Genomic DNA, 21,226 nt, shown 5'->3' on the forward strand with positions numbered 1-21,226 from the left:
CTACAAACGTCGATTTAAAATTATAAATTCTTTAAATTCAAGTCTTGAAATTTTAATTATTTTATCGTCTTACAAAATTTTTTTTTATTTTTTTTTTTTTAATTTTTTTTCACATTTTTTTTTTCTTTTTTCTATTCTTTATTTTCTTTCAGTAATTTTAATGCCAATTTGTTTTACTCGATTGTTAACTACAAAAAAAAATTTCAATAAAATAAACAAGACTTGTGTATTTTCTTCTGGGTTTTTAAATTTCTGAAGACTCTTAGTAAGTTTATGGCACACAATAGATCACCGTTTGGTATAAAGATGAATTATTATAATTATTATTGTTTTTTAAATTTGTTAAAAAAGTGCCTGTTTACAGTAAAAATGATAAACGGTGTGATTCAATACATATATCATTGGCAAAATTCTGGCAGTGTTTGGAATGATTTTTTCCACTTAATATTTTTGATAAAATAAGAAAGGTATTTCGCACCTTTAATCGAGATAATGTATAATAAAAATAGTTTAAATAATAATTTAGTGTATAAGGGGAGTTTAATTTCTAACAATAAATCCCGTAAAATTCCATGGCACAATTCAGATGAGCCGGATGGTAATGACCATGCGGCGGCATAACGTGGCCATGTTGCATAACGTGGCCCTCCAAATGATGATGGGCCGTGTATCAGTCAGTTGGCGGTTCAAGGTATGGTATTTCACTTGTCACATTAAATGATTCAAAGTAATGATTGAGGAATTCAAAGGTAGGTCGTTTCTCTGGACATGCGTCCCAACATTGCAGCATAAGACGGTAAATGCTGTCCGGTAATGGCTGATTCGCTGGCTTAGGCATTCTGTAGCCTTTATCCACTTGTTCAATAACTTCACGACCATGCATACCTACATAAATTCATCAACACATATTTTATATGGTTATATACTTTCTTATAAATTAAATTCTTAAGAGTTATTTAATTTAATTTAGATTAGTTATTAAAAATAATAGTTTTTGTAAATATTTGCAAGTGGGGTCAACCATTTTAATTTTTATTTTTTTGAATGAAATTTTCATTTGATTTTTTATTTTATTGATATATTTTTTTTTTTTTTTAAATACATAAAAAAAAAAAGTTGATTATCACAATTTTAACAAATTTTAAAAATAAATTTATAAATTTTTTTAGAAAATTGTGATTTTTTTTTTTTTTAATTTCTTAAATTTCTTAAACCTATCTTCTCTTTACAGATACTATTTATTGTATAAAATCATTACTAAACATTCTACTCATGAAAATGTAACATATTGTTGTAAATTGCCAAGGGCGTTTCTTTACAAATAAATAAATAAATAATTTTATGTACTTTTCATTTTTTTATCTACTTTTCAAAAAAAAAAAAAAAAAAAAAATATTAAAAAAAAATAAAATAGAAATTTTATCCAAAAACATGAGAGCCAAAATTTTTTCCAACTTTTGAAGGCAAAAAAGCTATTGAAATCTTTATTTTTTTCTTCTACGAAATTTTTTATCACAAATGCGGCGTAAAAATTAGCAGAATCAAAAAAAAAATTTTGAAAATGTTAATTTTTCACCTAGTTATGACCTAAAATAGGGTTTACCCCACTTGTAAATAATTACCATATTTTTTTATAATGTATTTTAATCTCTAAATAACAAGATTAAAATAAAATAAAAAAAAAAAATGGTTGTTTACCTGGATAAGGAACTTGTCCATATGTAAAAAGTTCCATAAGTAATATTCCATAAGACCAGACATCACTTTTAATGCTGAATCTGCCGTAAACAATAGCTTCTGGCGCAGTCCACTTGACAGGAAACCTGCTACCTTGCTTGGGGCAATACTCGTCATCTTCAATAATCCTTGCGAGGCCAAAATCGCATATTTTAGCCTTGTTCTTTTCGCCAATAAGCACATTACGTGCAGCAAGATCACGATGAATAAGCTGTTTGCTCTCTAAATGTTCCATACCCGAAGCCACTTGAGCTGCTATATAAATAAGATCCTCGAATTGCATATATTTACCGTCACCAGTTCTCAAAAAGTCCAAAAGACTTCCATTACACATGTACTCTTGAACAATATAAATAGGTTCTTCTTTGGAGCATACGGCATACAGCGCGACTAAATGTCTGTGCCTAAATTGTTTCATTATTGCTGCTTCTTGGAGGAATGCTTCCGTTGACATTGTACCGGGTCTGAGAGTCTTTACAGCAACTTCAATCTTGTTACGCCACTTGCCATAATAGACTTCACCGAAATTACCATGTCCGAGTTTACGTATCAACTGTATCTCGCTCCGATTTATCTCCCATTTGTCACGTAACTCTGGTCCAAGGTCCCACATGTCAGGTTGTGGTTTCGGACATGGTTTCGACAAGACATGACATAGACCCAAGGCATTTTCTGTAATTTTATTAATTTATTATTATTACTGCTATTACAAAAGGTGTTATTTCGATAAAGAAAAAGTAATCGCTTTTATGCTGATTCTCTGTAATACTCGCATTATTGTTTTTGCACTTGTTCTTATTTTATTTTATTTTATTTTTTTTTTGCTTATTTACAACTGCAACTTTATTCTACATACGTAATAAGATAAAATACAAATGTTTTTTAAATCTCATTTTATCAATTAAGTTAGTGAAAAAATAAGGGTAGAAAGTCACAGTTGACCCGATAGGGATTATCAGCTTATTTTTTGATCGAAGAAGATTACCCGTGTGAATAATACGGGATAGAAAAAGATTAACAAATTAAATGATTATTATTGATAGAGTAAACTATTTAATGTATTATAAAAAATAAATTTCAAGTACTTTAGAGAGATAATTTAATAAAATAAAAATAAAATACTAACTGCTGTAGGCCATTACAAGAGCTGGTAGTGTTGGGAAGGTTTGATTAGTAGCAATAAAGAAGCCACCATTGTCCAGAGGTTTAATCTTGTAATGTTTAACATGATGACCCCGTCCTTCTTCCCAATCTTTAACACTAAGACTGTATCCGCGTGGATTATGTTCGCTTGGTCTAACTAAAAATGTTCCTCTTGGATTTTCATCCACCAGGAGTAATTTTCCAGCTTCTTTTCTCGACACATTCTCGAAGAACCAGCTGCAATAGCAACAATACTTAGTACACTTTTAAAAAAATATAAAAACCACAAGAGCAGATGAAAAAAGGTATGAACTTACTCTTCACTCTCGACTGAACGTTCAACTGCTACAAAGTTCCAAGGTATAAGTCCTTCTTGAAGGGTTCTCAGATGTAATACCCGCCACCAGTCAGGTTCAGAGTCATCTAGAACTTCCATCTGATCGCCTTTCACAAAACTCACGTCTGTGCTCTCTCTTGCAGTGTAGTTATAAAGTGCTACCACTATTTTATTCGTTCTCTGTGAATGAGCTACTCGAAAAAATAAAACAAAAAACATCAATTTTTTATTCTACTCTTGACAATTAAGTTCAAAAAGTTGTGTAACAAGTAACAAACAGTTCCACTTTTTAGCCTTTTATTATTTTTACTTTTTAAAATTTATCTGACTTAATTGATTGTTTTTGTAGCAAAAAATTTTAGGCAATAAAGAAATATCAAAAACTGTGGTGATAAATAAAACATAAATGTGATAAAAATAAAAATGATTGCATTCACTTGAAAATCTCATTAACTGGAAACTTTTTTAATTAAAAAAAAAAATTATGTCCAGACAAGAATTTCTTGACTCAAAAATTTATTAAAATGAAGAATTTAATATTTTAGTTTTATGATAGAAGAATATCGATTAAATAACAATTATTTTAATCAATTCGACTAATTCTATAGACAAGAAAAAATTCTTCAGAGAAAACAGCACATTCTCGGAAATTTTATAAAATATATATCCTTGTGTCAAGAATTTAATTCTCAATAGAAGTATTTTAAAAATTTTTTATCAATCTAAAATCACTTATTTATTGCTTATAAATTATTTTTTTTCTACTTTTAATGAAATCGTCGATTTTTGTACTAAAATTTGACTAAAAAATTCATATCTTAAAGGTCAAATTTTTATCTCCTATTAAAAAAATCTATTTTTACATATACATACATTAATCACATTTTTTCTCACAACTATAAAGCTGTATTAGTATCAAATTAATGACACAAATTACACTTCAAGTTGATAAACCACTCGAGAAATATTAAAAGGGCCGTAATTAAATATCTCACAAAATAATAAAAAAAAAACACTCAATTAAATTAAAATGAAAATATTCATTCTAGTACGTCGGCAGACGATAATGTAAAAAAATCTACTATCATGAACTAATAAATTAAATAACATAGTAGCTTTATAAGTTTGCCATTAAAAAAAAATATAAAACAGTTAAATAAATTAGTTAGCAAGTGTTGTCGTTATTACCAAATAATATATAAATGAATTAGTAATGAAAATAAAATTAATAAACGTTAAAAAAAAAAAAATAACTTAAAATACACACATGCAGGTAATACGACAGGCGAGCTTGTTTTACGAGGTTGATGTGGAATCTGAATCTTACAAGGTGTCGGCCTAGGTCGGATAATATCTGCGCGAGCTTGCACTCCTCTTTGATTAGGATCAGCTGTGTATCTATCCAAAGAACCTCCATTACTGTGTTTTGAAGTTAAAGCAGCTTCAGTTTTTTTGTACACTAAAAATAAAAAATTCAACAGTTATCATGAGTTTAAATTTCATTTTTCATTACAATTCAAATTTCAATTACCCATAACATCTCAAAGATGTTACAAATGTAATTGAAATATAAATACTTGTTTTAAAAAAAAAGAAAAAAAGGTAAGATTAAATCACTAACCAATTGGCTGAGGCTCTTGCCTCTTGCTGCAACACTTGCCCATCTTTGCGTTCTTATCTCAATGTTCTTTCGTCTCGTTCACTTATTTCTTCTCAGCCTCACCTTCCTCTTCCTCTTCTTGCTCCCCAGCACAACCACCAGCTATAGCTAACAGCTACCTTCCTTCAGCTGTAACTACAACTCCTCTTATCCTTTATCGTTTCTCGTCGGATCGATTTCTATTTCCAGGTTCTATCTGTCCAGCTGAGAATTATCACCGTGATGCGGACAAGACTCCATCGCCGCTGATCACTTCTTTTCACAGATTCGAAAAACTCTTGTATCCACGTTCTTGCAGTATCAATCCAGCCTTATTATCTCTTCCATTGCTTCAGAACTGTCCCCGTATTCTGAAAAAAGAAACAAAGCAAAATAAAAATACAGTTAAACATTATAAACTCATTAAAGCATGAACAATAAATTATCATTATTAAATTACATCATAATATAAAAAAAACAAGACTCAACATGTCTAATTTATTGCCGTATATTGATAAAAAAAATCAGATACATAATAACAATGAACATTGTAATGAATCAAGTGGAAATAAAAGCCATAACTTTACTTTTTCAGTTCACTTATTGTTTGCCATTATCATAATGTTTTTGTCTTCACAGTTGTTCGTTTCGTTTATATATAAAATAATAATAAAAATAAAAAAATAACTAGTACAGCGCAACGATTTTTTTTTAACAAATCTAATAAAAAATATAAGTATTTTCATCCTCAATATATAAGTTAAACTTTATTTAGTTTATTTTTTCCCCTTTTTACTATAAATAGACAGAAAGGAAGAATAGTCTCCAGGCTAGTGATGTTTTTCAGTCAGCAACTGGATTGGATCGATGGTTCACCATAACAAATATTTGTTCCTACAAAAGAAGACCGACATTATCACTAGAGACACGTGTGCTCTTCCATGTAAATCCTTTATTTTTATCTCTACTTTTTTTTTTCATTCACGCTTCGAGGGCATCAGATACGACATAGGATAGTCAATATATTGCTCATGTTATTACACATACATAACGTGGCTCTACTCTCCATACGTATGCGATGTCTCTTTCATTATTTTCTGTCCATATAGATATTATAAATCTTCATCGTACTTTACACACTCGAGTAGTCTTTTTACGTCTTCCGGTTTTACAACAACACCGGAAGCAGATGAGGAAAAATAATTCGATCATTTTTTCCAAGAAAAAAGCTCTTTTTTTTTAATCCTTCAGCATTTTTTTTAAAGTTATTACTATACTGATAAAATGGTTCATGAATCTCTATGCAAACAAGTAAAACGACGACGCAGATAATTTTATAGTCCGAAAATAGCAAGTTGAAGGTTTCTGAATTTTTATCCCATTATGTTTGTGGAATCTATTATCATCTTGGTGATAAACTAACGTGTCTCAGGCAGGGAAAAGATTTACTTTTTATCCGGTCCATTCTTCAACGTTCCTCGTACACATGAACATGAGAAGTGAATGAAAGTGATACTAGTATATCGTAGATGTAGATGTAGATATAATATAACTGCTACTATACGTGGATATAAGGAGAAAGGAGCAAATAGTTGAAAAATAAATAAAAAAAAGAAGGAAAAAATGCCGTTCCGAGGGTGCTGACTTTTCCAGTATAGCCGAATTTGTTACTGGAGGTCTCTACTCTCTGGCAAAGCCATTGACTCTCCAGGCGACTTTACGAACCGATTCTGCATCTAGCGTAGCCAAGAACGCTTTTGTATTTATTTCATCCACCCTCTATCTAAAACACGCATTTGTTATACACTATCTCAAGAAAACTTTTTATTAACGTGATTGCCAAAATATATCAGTATATACAACAAACTATTTTATCTTTGTACAAAGTACATACTTGAGTAAATATGTACAGTAATAAATTTTTTTTTTCAAGTAGATAAAGTAAACAGTTGTACAATTGTTGTTAAATTGCTAGCAGAAAATTTTCAAGTGAAAGGAACTAATTATTAAATTGCACGGTAAAGTGTTTTGAGGGTAAAAAATTTCACTTTTATTTATGTGTTATTTTACTAAAATAATTTTTTTTTTCAGACTCCCGCTGATGTTTTTAAATTTCGTAGAGAAAAAGTATTCTTCACAAAATATAAAAAAGAAAATTTACTAAAATTTTGAGCTTCTAAACTGAAGTAATTTCTAATTTTTTAATTAATTTCTTCATGGATATTTATTGTGAGTATATAAAAAAGGTAATTTAGTGGATATTAGTATTTTATTCCCTGGTCATACACGTTAAGAGATGGACACACGTATTTCAAACTGATCGATACACATAATAGCTCGACTATACAACTCTCGGTGTATCTACATGTATGTAACACAACACAGATAGCGTGTTATTGTGTGCTACGGTATAACGATGGTATGGTGTACGGAATATTCAATATGTACACCAATAGCCGGGTGAACAGTGAGTAGTCAAATGAAAATTGTGTTGTTGTGAATTCTGTATGTGGTATATAGTAATAGGGGAAATAAAATGTTTCGATTGCTTGGGTCTACTTGAATCAAGGGTGTACAAGTTTGTTGATTTAAGAGCAAAATGACGTGGGAAAAATACCAAATTAGAGAATTTCTCGATTATCAATAGGAGTTGATGGACTTAAAAGATTAAAAATCGATATGTAAACATCTGCTATTATATTAGGTTCATTTTTTTAACTTCCCGCTAAGAAAATTAAAAATTTTCAAAAATCGGGAAGTTATTGTTTTCACCCCGTTTTTCGAAAATCGAGTTTTCATCAGATCTCGACGTTTTGAGGTCCTAGGAAGCTTTCCTGACTATTTCCGCGGTGATGTCAACGTGTGTGTATGTATATATGTATGTATGTATGTATGTATGTATGTATGTATGTATGTATGTATGTATGTATGTATGTATGTATGTATGTATGTATGTATGTATGTATGTATGTATGTATGTGTGTGTGTGTGTGTAAATCTTTCATAACTTTTGAACGGATCATCCGATTTGATCGAAATAAGCGGCGTTCTGAAAAGTTCCTTTGCCCCTAAAATTCTGATACTAATTTACAGAATTTGAGTCGATCAATTTTGGGAAATCTAAAAATAAAATTTCCAAAAATTCGTTTTTTTGAAATATCTTTTAAACGGCTGAACCGATCAATACCAAAAACTAATAAGCTCTTAACCTCAAAAAACCACGCCGATTGTCACCAGCCCGGTCAAAATCGGTTGATTTGTTCGTGAGATATCGTTGTCTAAAAAAATTGAAAAAAATGTTTTTTTCAGAATTTTTATGAAATTTTTAGTCTGATCAGTTTACGCTTAAAGATTTTACAAAGAACTCAAAAAACTGCGTTGAATGCCGTAAATCGCGAGAAAATCGGTTAATTCATTCAAAAGTTATTGTGGTTTGAAAATTCAAAACTTGTTCTATAAAACTTCCATTAGCCTTTTGAGCTCGAAGAGCTCAAAAGCACAGAACAGCTATTTATTTGAGCTCGGGGAGCTCAAAATTACACAAAAATTATATTTTTGAGCTCGAAGAGCTTAAAAAATAAGTGAATTGTTCAGCACTTAGGTATGGAGGTAGCGGGAAGTTGCAGGGATGGCCTTTAGGGTTAACCGTTTTCCTAATTTTTTTATTAACTAGTCTTAGTGAGATTAGATGGTATATTTTTAGTCTATCATCTATATGTATATCTGCTTCAGTAAACGCTTAATTTCGCATAGGAATTGATTTTAATGAAGACAGAAGCTCTGATTATTATAGAATAGGTATAGAATGAAAGCTTCTATACAGACTAACGATATTTTTAATAATTCAATGGATAACATCAGACTGAAAATAAATTTGAAAGTATGTTACCTCCCGTGATTTTAAAAGATGTAAACTCAAAAAGTTATACATTATAAATAATAATATGAGAAAGATCTCTTTTTCATATCAAAGAAGATCTCCATTTAAAAATTATTTTAAGATTCATTTTCTTTTTTTAAGTTTTTTTCTTAGTTGTGAAACTAATTACAAATTTGTTTAGAATCCATGAAAGAATTTATAAATTTTTTATTATTTCAGTTTTTTAGGAAACAAAATTTTCCTTACGCTCAACTGTCCTTTAAAATTTTTTAGAAGATTGGAAAAATATATATAAGATAATTTTTGAAAAAAATTGTATAAAATTTACTGTTGAAATTTAATTTGAATTTTAATGAATTTATCAATTAATATTAAAAATATCAATTTTCACTAAAATATTATGGTCTAAAAAAGCTTCAGTTTTCCGGAGAGTATTGTTGTTTTTAAATTATTTATCAAATTCAATTATTTATTCAAAAAAGGTTCTAAGATGATACAACAATAATAATAATAAAATAAAAACGGATACCTTATCTCTTGTCAGTTACAAATAAATAAAGGTTCCCTGTCAACTGATAGATCCCATCACCTCTCATTGGGATAGTGATGTTACTGCGGAATCAGTTGTGATGGTAAGAAATTGCTGGGATCAGTTGACGGGTCACGATAAATAAATAAATAAGAAAACTTTATAAATATATGGTCGTTTTGACTTTTATGGAAACGATCTATATAATACCTCAAATAAAAAGATTTAGATAGTATATTTGAACTTACACATAAAAGATTTTTAAAACTAATAAAATAAAAGTTTTATTTGAAATATCTTCGTATAAAGTACAAATTCCAAGTATGATTTAAAAATCTTTAATGTTTTGATTTTTAGGCTTTCATTTATCTAAACGATATCCCATCATTAAAATTATTAATTCTCTGTTTAAATCAGTGGAGTTACATTTTTGTTTTATAAGAATAAATTATAATACATTTTTAATAGCCTAATTTATTTTACTTTTATCAAAAAAAGGTCATGCATCATCATTTCTGTCAGAAAAAAAAGCAGGAAACCTAAAAATAAATTTCTGACATTTATAGTTTAGACCTGAGTATTATCAAAAGATTAAAAACTAAATTTTATGAAACACTTGTATTGTAAAATATAAATTCACATTTTAACGAGTTTTAAAGATAAAAAATGGTCTCTCTAATAATAAAATAAAGCTTGTTATGCGGGTATCTAAAATACATAATCGAATTAGTGTGTGGTGTTAAAGGGAGCCTATAAACTAACGGGAAACTATAAGCTGGGAACTATATCACTTCGCAGCAAGTATTAAGCCTATCTGCCGATAAAATCTTTGATATTTTCATTAATATATACCATAAGTGAGGGAGAGTCTAAAAACAGCTAAACCAGAGTAGAGGAGAGTTGCAAATTACGTTTCCTCGAGCTTCCCTATCGCCTTTCCTTAGCTTGACAATGTTTCACGGCATAGTAACCAAACTTATACAGCGGACTGCAGAAGCGGAAGGGAGAGGTGCAGGAAGCGTTGGGTGAAATGAAGAGGGCTGAATGTAGCCAAGGAGGATTTTCAAGAAGGGTGGGATCTTCATCTTGGTTGATAGCAACCGAGCCCCAATTTTCTTGACACAAGGGGTCGTATCTCCGATTCAGGTTGAGGGATCGTTTCAGTATTGCTTTCAAGCGCATAGCACTTCAATACTCTACAGATATATATATATTCGGCTCTTAGCTTTGCTGTATGATGTCTTGTGTCGGTTATATATCTCTTTCTCGTTGACGGAATTTAACATCCAGAATGTGCTTGGCTCAGTAAGTAACTGCATCATCTCAACGCTTCGAGGTCGTTGGGTTTAGTTGTAAAGATAGACTTACTTCTCTCCTGGCATGACCTGAGGGAGGTTACTTTACTCTGCTTGCATGTCTATTCCAAAATAGAGTCATCGCTTTTATATGGCTGCATGTATATATTATACATCTCCATTTACATATCACTATGAGTGTATATATTTATACCATTTGTAGCTTAGTAGAGATGAGTGAGAGTTGCTTAATGAGCCTTGTCATTGAATTCACGTTGTCATGCAGATCTTCACATCATTTGTCATATGACAATTTTACTGTTCTACAGTATATTTTTTTGACCTACTAATCTGATGTGAAATTTTTTTATTTTATTACGAAGTAGTTTTACGAATAATAAAATATTTTTTATAATATAGTCGCTTATATTTTCTATAAAATTAGAAAACTGTCTATATTTTCCTAGTTTATATAAAATTATATTTATTATAGTATAATTTGAAAAAATTAATTTTCCCATGTTACATAATTAGAGAATTAATAAAAAAATTTATTTACTAAAATAGTAGGTAATTATATTGCACTGAATATGAAAAAAAATATTAAATAATTATTTTATCAAAATTTACAAATTATAAAAAAATTAATAAATGTGTTTAAATCTTAATACCATGACTTTTTTTTAATTATAAAAAAAAAATTTTATTTAAAAATTAATCATTGTTCAATGTGTAAATTATTCCACTTAATTTTATGACTTATTTTAGATGAAATTTTATTCAAATTTCAATGCTTAATTTTTAAAAAACATGTTAAAATTTTAGTTTGACAAATTTTTAAATTATTCCAAATTAGTTTTTGATCATACGACCATTTTTTAAAGTCATAAGGAAGATGATTTGAAGAAAACTGAAAGTTAATGATTCTTTAATGTTGAAAAAATTTGAATACATTCAAAAAATTTTCGATTTTGAAAGACAAAATTATATTATGTATGTGACTAGTTAGATCTATATCATTTAAAAGACAGGTATATTCCGAAATAAGTTTAATCGTTTATTTTCTGAATGAAAATATCAATATATCTTCTTTTTTCTCCGGGTATCTATATAATATAATGTAACTCTGATATAGTGGATATCCAACTAAACCAAGAAGTTCGAGCATATCAATATTGACGAAGATGATGATGCATTGTTGATACTCAAAAAAAAGTCTGGAGTTTAAAAGTATAATGTCAAAGTTTTAAAGTGACATGAAAGCTATCTTGATATACTTAACTTAACTTAACTGTAAATGATTACCATACATTTTTTTGTACTTACAAAGAATTGAGAGTGTATTCGTATTTTATTTAGAGATCCAGGAAATCTGAGTCATGTATACATGCGTATTCTCACTCCTCCACACCGACTTGGATAGGAGCAAAGATGAGAGATGAGAGATGAGTCAATGGGTCTGTGGGTCGGCAAGATGTAAAGCCAATGATTCAGGTTTAGTGATACGTTATTAAATTATATTATATATAATATCCTTTAGAATATGGATGTGGATTTATAACTTATGGTATCGGTTGTTAAGCAGCTGACGTGAAATATCCTCTAAGGGTCAAATCCCCGGGTATTATTCGTCAGCTCATCATGTACAACTCAAAGATCACGCATTTAATTTTTTACGATTTGTAAAAAAAGTGTGGTGAGGACTTTAAAAACGGTACTCGAGAATTTTTCCAGGTCAAATGAGTTATTAATTGAATTCGTCAGCAACGGGGTGAAATAAGGTCGTCACTGCAGTGGGTATAAGTTGCCTGCCTGTTGGTAATGATGATGATAAAGGTAGAGGTGATGCTAAAAAGGCTTGACGATCTTAATAGTCGGGGTGGTAATTAAAACTGACGAGTTTAACAGTGATGGATAAAATGGCTGTTAGCTTCTTGCAGTTTCAAAACCATCAAATATTTCACCCTCGGTATCGATTTTTCCACTCGCCGGGGGATGTTGAGACGAAGGGCGTTCCGTACTGCCAAAAAGACTCCCGTGTCATCGTACCTTCTATCTATATGTCTACTGTATATATATTTATATACACCAGGGAATACAAGGTTGATGTGAACCTTCGACAAATAATTGAATTGTTTAATTATTAATCGTCTGCCGATCAATTCAACCTATCAGCTTTTGATTTAAAATTTAAAAATTGAGATTAATAAAGTTAAAGCACTAATTACTCACATTTTAGACTTATTATTTTTTATTTATCTTTTTACTAAACTATATTTTCTTTATTATCAATTCATCAAATTGAATTAACAATTAATAGTAAACTTTATATTGACAAGTTCAAAAATTATTCAATATAATTATTGGCATCTACAAAGCGCATGCGTTGTTCATTTTTTTGAATTAGTGATTGTTTATTACTCAAGTTAATTATTAAATTTTTAAATAAAAGCGATAAATTAATCATGTAAAATTTATTATCAATTTTTTGTTCTTTATCTACGTATAAACATACACTTTTACAAGATTAAATAGAGGAGAAAATTAAAAAAAAAGCCTTTTAAAAAATTACTTTCATCACGCGTTGTTTCTTTAAAATTTTAAATTATAAAAATGATATAAAAAAAGAGTGTGTCAATAATTGGGGTTTTATCCTTATAAGTCAAATTCCCGTTTATTGCCTCAAGATTTAACACTTAACAGCCGACACCATATAATATTAATACAGGTCGTTACGGTTACGGTGGTGTGATTAACTACATTCATTTATTATAATAATATATTTAAATCCACATAACTGCTGGTAGAACAATGAAGAATAAATGTTATATTTATGTTTTCGTAATCGTCGGTCACGACTTAAACTTGTTGTACCTCTTGGACATAATATATAAACATAAATATAAATATACTTTCTCATTTCTCGCCCATGCGCCATTTTCTTCTTTCTCTATTTAATTATCGTCGTTATATTATATATTATATGCATATTCATTGATAATATATAATTATCAATGATACTGAATAACCTTTAGTTTTTATCTCACTAAAATTATTCAAGTACCTCACATTTTCACTAAACTGCATTTATGGTTAAAAACTTGATAAAAATAATAACATAGCTTTTAGCGGTTATCCTGTGGAAGAATGAGAGTCGTTAGGACTCTGTATATCAATGGGTTTGAACTGCGCTCAAAGCGACACTTAGCCTTCAACTAACAGCACGAGCCATTCTTCAGTCACGCTCTGTCAAGTTGCAATGAAAGACGAGGTGTGACTAAAAGAAAATAAAGACAACTTTTTCTCGAGTATTATTCAAATTGTTTATTTTTTTTTTAAATAATTCTTTGCTGTTTTTATAAATAACTTCTGAGTACAGGGGCAAAGTGGTTTGTTTGCTATAAAAACTGTTTTGTCAAAATTTAAAAATCTTTACTCCCAATTTGTAGTTTTACATCTTTTTTACCACAACTTCATTATTTCATTGGTTCACTCAAATATTTATCAGTAATTTTATTTATACATTTGGTCTACTGATGTATCAACTAGTCGAAAGAAAATTTTAAGAAATAAAATGTTTTTGGAGCTCAAAACATGAAATTCGAAACATAATTTTAGGAAGTGAGCTGAAAATATTTATTCTTCATTTCTTAGAACGAACAAGAGAGTACTAACCGTGTTTTATTGCCTTAGGTACTTGGGTTGGTTAAAAAATACCTAGTCTATTGTTGCGTAGATTGATTTAATGAAGGACTTCAACAAAATTTTTCTTGATTGTTTTTTTACTGCCTACGCATTAAATGAGGTAGAAGTACCGTTTGTAGTCAGTGTACCTTTTTTGGCAACTTTATGTTCATATTACTGTATAAATCTAAAACTTCATAAATTTGGTTCACTTAAACGTCAAAGTGGAAAAAATTTTATGAAGATATTTTAACTTAATAATTTTCTACAAATTACCTTGAATTCGATGTGATCAAAAGTGATATTTGTACTCTATGAGCTTCTTTTTAAAAAAGCTTTATAATTCAAATCATAAATTGAATTTTATTGAAATAGAATTTCTAAAAAAATAATCCTGACTTTAACAATAAAATAACTTTTCAAATTGATTTACTTTGATTTCAAATAAAAAACATGTAACTTAAAGTTTAGTTACAATTTGTCGTCCCTTGAGACATATATTTGATGACACGATAAAAGTCGACATAACACACGCAATAGATCAACTTGAGTCTTTTTATTTATTAACAGAAGATTTTCTTTATCCTCAGACTTAAATGCGACCAAGTAAAAGTCCTAAAAACAATCATCAATAATATTAAATTACATAGTATTAATTTAAAACTTTATCATCTAAAATTATAATGTGGATTTCAGGGTGAGCAGTTCTGAGGTTTCTGAACTATTTAGATAATAAAAGCCCTGTTATAGCCGGAATTACATTAACTATCTTGATCATTATTTTTTTTGAAGATTATTTACCCAAGAACCAACGCTATTTGCATGACAAATGGTTAATTTTGTCGACACAGATACAGACATGGACGCAAGTTTGAATTTAAAGAAAAGAAAAATAAACGGTAGTGTCATCCTGTCTATTGTCATGACACTTGAGTTGATTACAACGGGGTACAGTATAGAAGACTTTAGAACTTTTTAAAAGTCTGGATGGTGTGCTGTCAAGGCTAGTGCGGTGATCCTGTAGATAGATGCCATAGTCTTTAAACGTAATTACAATTCAAGGGATCGGTCGTCGTTTTTTTTAAACTATAGTTAAATTTTTTATTCTCTTCTTCTGATCGCTACAGACGTCCGTTGTTCACATTACTGTTTTATTAACCATCAGTATGCATAACTGGTCGCTCTCTTCCTTTCAGACGATCATAGACTTTAATTCAAGCGCTTGCAATCTTCCAGTTAATTATTTCACAGTTTTTATTTATAACGCTTTAATAAAGATGATACCTTACGGCTAGCTTGTGTTGTTCAGATTATTATTTATCTCCAGAGTAGTTGTCAGGAAAAAAAAAAAAAACCGGAAAAACGGTTGGCCCTGCAGGCTACCTCTAATTCTTCATATCACGCTGTTTTTGACCTCTCTGGGATCAGTAAACTACTGTTCTCTCTTCAGGTTTGTCGAAGACGAAAAATTTCACGTTATTTACCTGCTCAAAAGATTTATTTTCTTTGTTGATTTTATATCTTTTTAGTCAACGATACTTTATGAACAATTTTATGGATTTTTAAAAAATTTGTGACATTTAACGCTGGTTTTTAGTTCAAGATCGGATTAATTTAAAATACTGATCGGAATTAGCAATTAGATTTTCTTATTAATCTGTTAGCTACATTGAAAAAAAAATTAATTTGATTCCAGAGTAAAATATTTGAACCAGAAAAATCATTTTTAAAAGCTTTATTTTCTTGAGTTATTTTTGTTGATCTGAGTAAACTTTACTTGTTTTAAAATTTTTTTGTCTTGATTTAAGACCGTGAAACTTTTCAAAATGATTTTCTTAGTTCAAGAATTTTTACCTTAAATCAAGTTATTTTTTTTTCTGTATAAGTTATTGGAAAAAAAAATTCTATTTTTAATTTTTTCTCATTAACTTAATCTATCGAATCCAAATTTTAAATTTGGTTTTTTGTTTCAAAATGATATAAAAGAAAAATTTCTTAAGAATCGAAAAAGTCAAGATCTGATACAAACACAATTTTTAAAATTAAACTAAAAAAATTAGGACGACGGTTTACCCTAAAAGCCATCCCTGCAACTTCCCGCTCATTTTGTACTTGAGCGCTCAAAATTACACATTACGTTTTTGAGCTCTTCGAGCTCACAAATATGATTTTTGTGTCATTTTGAGCTCTTCGAGCTCAAAACTCTAATAGCAGTCTAATAAAACACAATTTTTTGAATTTTCAAACGGCAATAACTTTTGAATGAATGAACTGATTTTTACGCGGTTGGCGGCATTCGACGCAGTTTTTAAAGCCCCATAAAGAGTCTTCAAGTTTAAATCGATCGAGCGAGGAATTTCGAAGTAATTCCGAAAAAACACTTTTTTCGGTTTTCTTTCGACAACGATAACTCACGAACGAATCAACCGATTTTGACCGGGCTTGCAGTGATCGACGTGGTTTTTTGATCTTAAGAGCTTATTAGATTTTGGGATTGATCGGTGAAACCATTTAAAAGTAATTCCAAAAAAACCACATTTCAAAAAATTTTTAACTTCCCGCTAAGAAAATTGAAAATTTTCAAAAATCGGGAAGTTATTGGTTTTACCCCGTTTTTCGAAAATCGAGTTTTCATCAGATCTCGACGTTTTGAGGTCCCAGGTATTAGCGGAATTAGCGGGAAGTTGCAGGGATGGCCGTTAGGGTCAACCGTTTTCCTAATTTTTTTTTGTAGTTTTTTTAAGATTTCTCAAAATCTACTGGTCCGAATCGGTCTAAAGTGTATTCAAAATCTAAGTTTGGTCAAACCCTTTCAAATGGTGCCAACCGCGATGAAATCGGTCAAGCCGTTCAAAAGTTATAAAAGGGTTACACACGCACGCACACGCACACACACACACACACACACACACACACACACACACACACACACACACACACACACACACACACAGAGACGGGGAATACATACAAAACGGGGTAAAACCAATAACTTCCCGATTTTTGAAAATCATCGATTTTCTTAGCGGGAAGTTAAAAAATGACAACCCAAAACTCTAAGAAAGTATTAAATTCCTTAGCAAGTAGTTACAAAATAAGTCAAATTTTTAATTAATTGTTTCAAATCACGGTTAGTTTGACAATAATTGGATTTTTTTTAATTTAATATGCGAGTGAGGATTAACAAGCTCTAGTTTGGAATCCAATCCGTGACAGAAAATTATCATTAGTTATAAGTTACGTATTGTTCTATTTTTTTAATTGATATTTGATATAATGCTGTTGGTAAAATGAATGATGTGGGGTATTAACTTACACGATACAAATATATATATAATGTAACATAACAAGATAGTGTAATTTGAAGTAGCTGTTTTTATTTATTTTTAACTAAACAATCGCAAAAAAATTAAAGTTTACTTGATTAATATTTACTATTGTCTCGATATTTGTTGTTGACATAAAAATACACAATAATAAATTATTTACGTGTTCAAATTTGAATATCTTCGCGTAACTAGCATGTTCACCTCGAAGTAAAACTAGAGCATTTGTAAATTTGCTCTCAGATATTTTTTCAAGTGGAATATATATCCATTGAATAACGAACTTACATTTAACTTCTGCTCACTTGTACTAAAGAACATATAATATTAAACTTATGTAAATTAAGTAGACTTACGTCGAAATTATAATGACTCCATATCATCATAAAATTTATATTAGAGCGAAAATAGAAGCTAGTTTTACAGGGTTCTCAAACTTGAAAGTAATACTAGTGAATTATAGAGGATTCTAGAGGTTAAAAAGAATATCTGGAAGTTTTAAAAGATTCTAAAGGTTAAAAGGAGATCTACCAAGTTTAAGAGATTTTAGAGTTCATAAGAGAGATGTTGGATGCAGCTTCACTTTTAGGTATTTTAAAAATATATTTTTAGAATTTTATCAAGTACAGCTCTACTTTTATCTCTGTACACTTTAAGTAAAAAATATAATATAGCTTATAGTTTTTTTGCTATTATACTTTTTGCAGAATACTTTGCAATTTAAAATTGTTTAACCTTAAATATTTTTGTTTATATGCTTAACGCAATATGATTTGCAATTCTGTTTTTTATAAAAACTCTATCTTTCAGGAATTTTAATTTGTCCATTAAATTCTGATAAGTTGAATGTAAACAGTTATACTTGGAATTAATTTAAGGAACTATTAAAAATAATGACGGAGTAAAGAAAATATTTTGAATATGATTCGGCGAGTAAACATAAAACTTCAACGAAAATAAATTTCTTTCCACAAAAAAATGAACCCTCAGTTAAAAGTGAATCAAATGTTTTGTAAATAGTTAATAAGAAAATTTATGAGAACAATTGTTATTTATAATACCGAAGAATAAAGTTATTATTTAATTTTTGATTCAATAAAAAGATTTATGTGAATTTTTTTATAATGAAATATAAATTGATATCTTTAGCGGTGTAACCAGTATTTCCGGAGCCAAGGGAGATCGACAAGTGATCGATAAGGCACTGACGATAAGCAAGACCCTCTAGGACTGTTGGGTATTATTTCCCTCTTGCAATAGACACGACGGCGCCACACGCGGGGACGATAGGGTTTTTCTTTTTTTTTTTTTCCAACCTTTTATACAGTTTAAACAGCAAAAACGTGGGATGGACATACGCGCTTATAGATATATGAAAAAAGATAGGACATCTCACCACCAGCGGGTTCTATTCACCCGTAATAATTTACAAGCTCGTAGTTGTTCCGGTCAGCGAACCGGTAAAGCTTTGACGACACTGAATTTAAAGTGAACTCGGTTGATTGTAAAGAAAGAAAAGGGGTGTGTTGAGAGTATCAGGTGAAAATTGAGATTAAGGAAGGGGTAAATAATACTAATATTATTGTATGATGGAAAGCTTGTGATACTTTTTACTATTTTCTATTAAATAATGAATGAGGACTGAAATTATAGGATTAAATAACCGTTCGAGCGTATGTGGAACTTTTTTTCTGCGCCGGTAGCTTTTAATACTTTTTCAATTGTAATTTTAATTGATATTTGATCCATGGATATTTAAAAAAAGAAATTTTTTTAATCATTAAATTTCTATCAGCAACCTATTATTCGTCTAATTATTGTCAAAGCAATTTTATGCTTTCAGTGAGAATCTACTTTATTCAAAGAAAAATATTATTGATCCAAAAAAATTATTGTAAAGAGAACCTTATGTTTTAATTTAAGAATTTCTAATCTTGAAACTTGATTTTGTTCATTAAAAAAAACCCAATTCTCAACTAAAAATAGTTTCGTTTTTTATAATAATTCTATATTCTTGATTTAAGAAAAAGTTTCTTCAGTCAAAATACTACAAAAAAAAAACTAATATTATTTTTTCAACCCTTTTTGAAATGAAATTAAGACTTACTTTTAAAAGTACAAAAAATATCAGAAATCTGAAAATTCTTCAATATTAATTTAAGCGGAAAAAATTCTTAAGTAAAATATTGATTATTGTGTTTAAAAATAGTAAAGTGTTTCAATTAAGACCGAAATTCTTGAATGAAGAACTTTTTCTTTTTATCCAAAGAATTTATGTTATTGATTCAAAAGTGAATTGTTTTTAATTAAAATAACTGAATATCTCGAAGCAAGAGTGAAATTTCGTGAATCAAGTAGTTTTTATTTTTTGTAATGTATTAGTAAAAGTTTTATTATTTCTGGAGCACTCGGCGGACATTATAATGTGAGAAATGCAAGAGGGCAGTAACCTGCTTCGACATATTATACCGAGAGCTATGACTAAAACAACAGCCCTAGAGCTAAAACATTTAATAAATGTTCATGTTCACATATTATAGCGCAAATTTTTTATATTACATTAAGAAGTCTTGGTCGATATTTAAAAACATTATTATAATAATTATGTCTAAGGTAAAAGCCCCAATAGATGATCACGTACCAGTATATGATTATCTATTGGGGCTTTTACCTTATAGACACTTTTTTATTTAAAAATAATTCAGTTATTTGAGCTGTTGTTATACTCAACAGGATTCAATCCACTGTCCTATTTTCATTTTTTAATATTTTTGAAAACAAAATGACAAGACAATAAAAAATAGAGCTCGAGAGTAAAACAGTTCCTTTCGAGGGGTGTCATTGTCCCGGGTTTCAATCGAAGCTAACGTTAATTAAAAGACGCTGTAATTATTTATTTTTCATCTGGAGAGCGAATAAAAATATATTTAAAAAATAATAAATAATAAAAATAATAATCAGACAATTGTTTGCCTATATATAACAAATCCATTACCTTGTCCCAGTTTCATTGTTCCGTAATATACATAGACATAGATATATTAGATATATAAATTTTTTGCGGTAGAATTAAAAATAGTCCACACTTTTGGTGACATTCTCCTGATTAAGAATTGTATCAAAGAAACCTCTCTTCTTTTATTCACTACGTCCTTTTTATTGACGTCAAGTGGCCAACGAACAGAAGAGGTCAGAGGGCACTAAAGTGGGCAAATGATACTTAGGTATCAGGTCTTCATATTTCTTTATTACTTCTTCTTCCTCTGGTTTAAGCCTTCTTTTTCTTCTTTCTTATCAACTTTAATATCCTAAACAACTGTAAGTCTATGTCTATCTCTTCGTCGACATCAATATCTGTATCCATTCATCCATACACTGTATAATATACAACATACCACTTGTCAATATGATAGCAAAGCTTTAAAAAATTTTAAAGCTCCACTCATCTCATCACAATGACGTCTCTACTTTTACAAGTGACTTTGTAAGTGAGCGAATTATTGAGACTCACGTGCACCATATTCTACATATAACACACACGAACATATATATGCATACATACATAATATTATAACCACTCGTCTCGCCTACTTCACATTAAGATAACTATATTTTTTAACTCACTCTTTTAGTACTTGATGATGTAAAAAATACTC

The 21,226-nt window shown here is 29.6% G+C and overlaps 1 protein-coding gene across 2 annotated transcripts; it reads right to left on the reverse strand.

Annotated features, from left to right (window-relative positions):
* Positions 1-143: 143 nt before the first annotated feature.
* Positions 144-20,965, reverse strand: LOC123264382 (tyrosine-protein kinase Src64B). 2 transcript variants are annotated; one of them, XM_044727656.1, is made up of 7 exons: positions 20,566-20,965; positions 4,839-5,227; positions 4,545-4,676; positions 3,198-3,408; positions 2,864-3,117; positions 1,699-2,409; positions 144-885 (listed from the first exon to the last, which is right to left on the reverse strand). In XM_044727656.1, exons 2-7 carry the CDS (start codon positions 4,879-4,881, stop codon positions 671-673), a joined length of 1,566 nt encoding a protein of 521 aa, XP_044583591.1. In that variant the 5' UTR covers positions 4,882-5,227; positions 20,566-20,965; the 3' UTR covers positions 144-670. The 2 variants fall into 2 exon arrangements, with proteins under 2 accessions (XP_044583591.1, XP_044583590.1); XM_044727655.1 differs by having other exon boundaries at positions 4,485-4,676; positions 20,566-20,963.
* Positions 20,966-21,226: the final 261 nt, after the last annotated feature.

Source organism: Cotesia glomerata, linkage group LG4 (genome assembly GCF_020080835.1).
Source record: "Cotesia glomerata isolate CgM1 linkage group LG4, MPM_Cglom_v2.3, whole genome shotgun sequence".
Taxonomy (NCBI): domain Eukaryota; kingdom Metazoa; phylum Arthropoda; class Insecta; order Hymenoptera; family Braconidae; genus Cotesia; species Cotesia glomerata.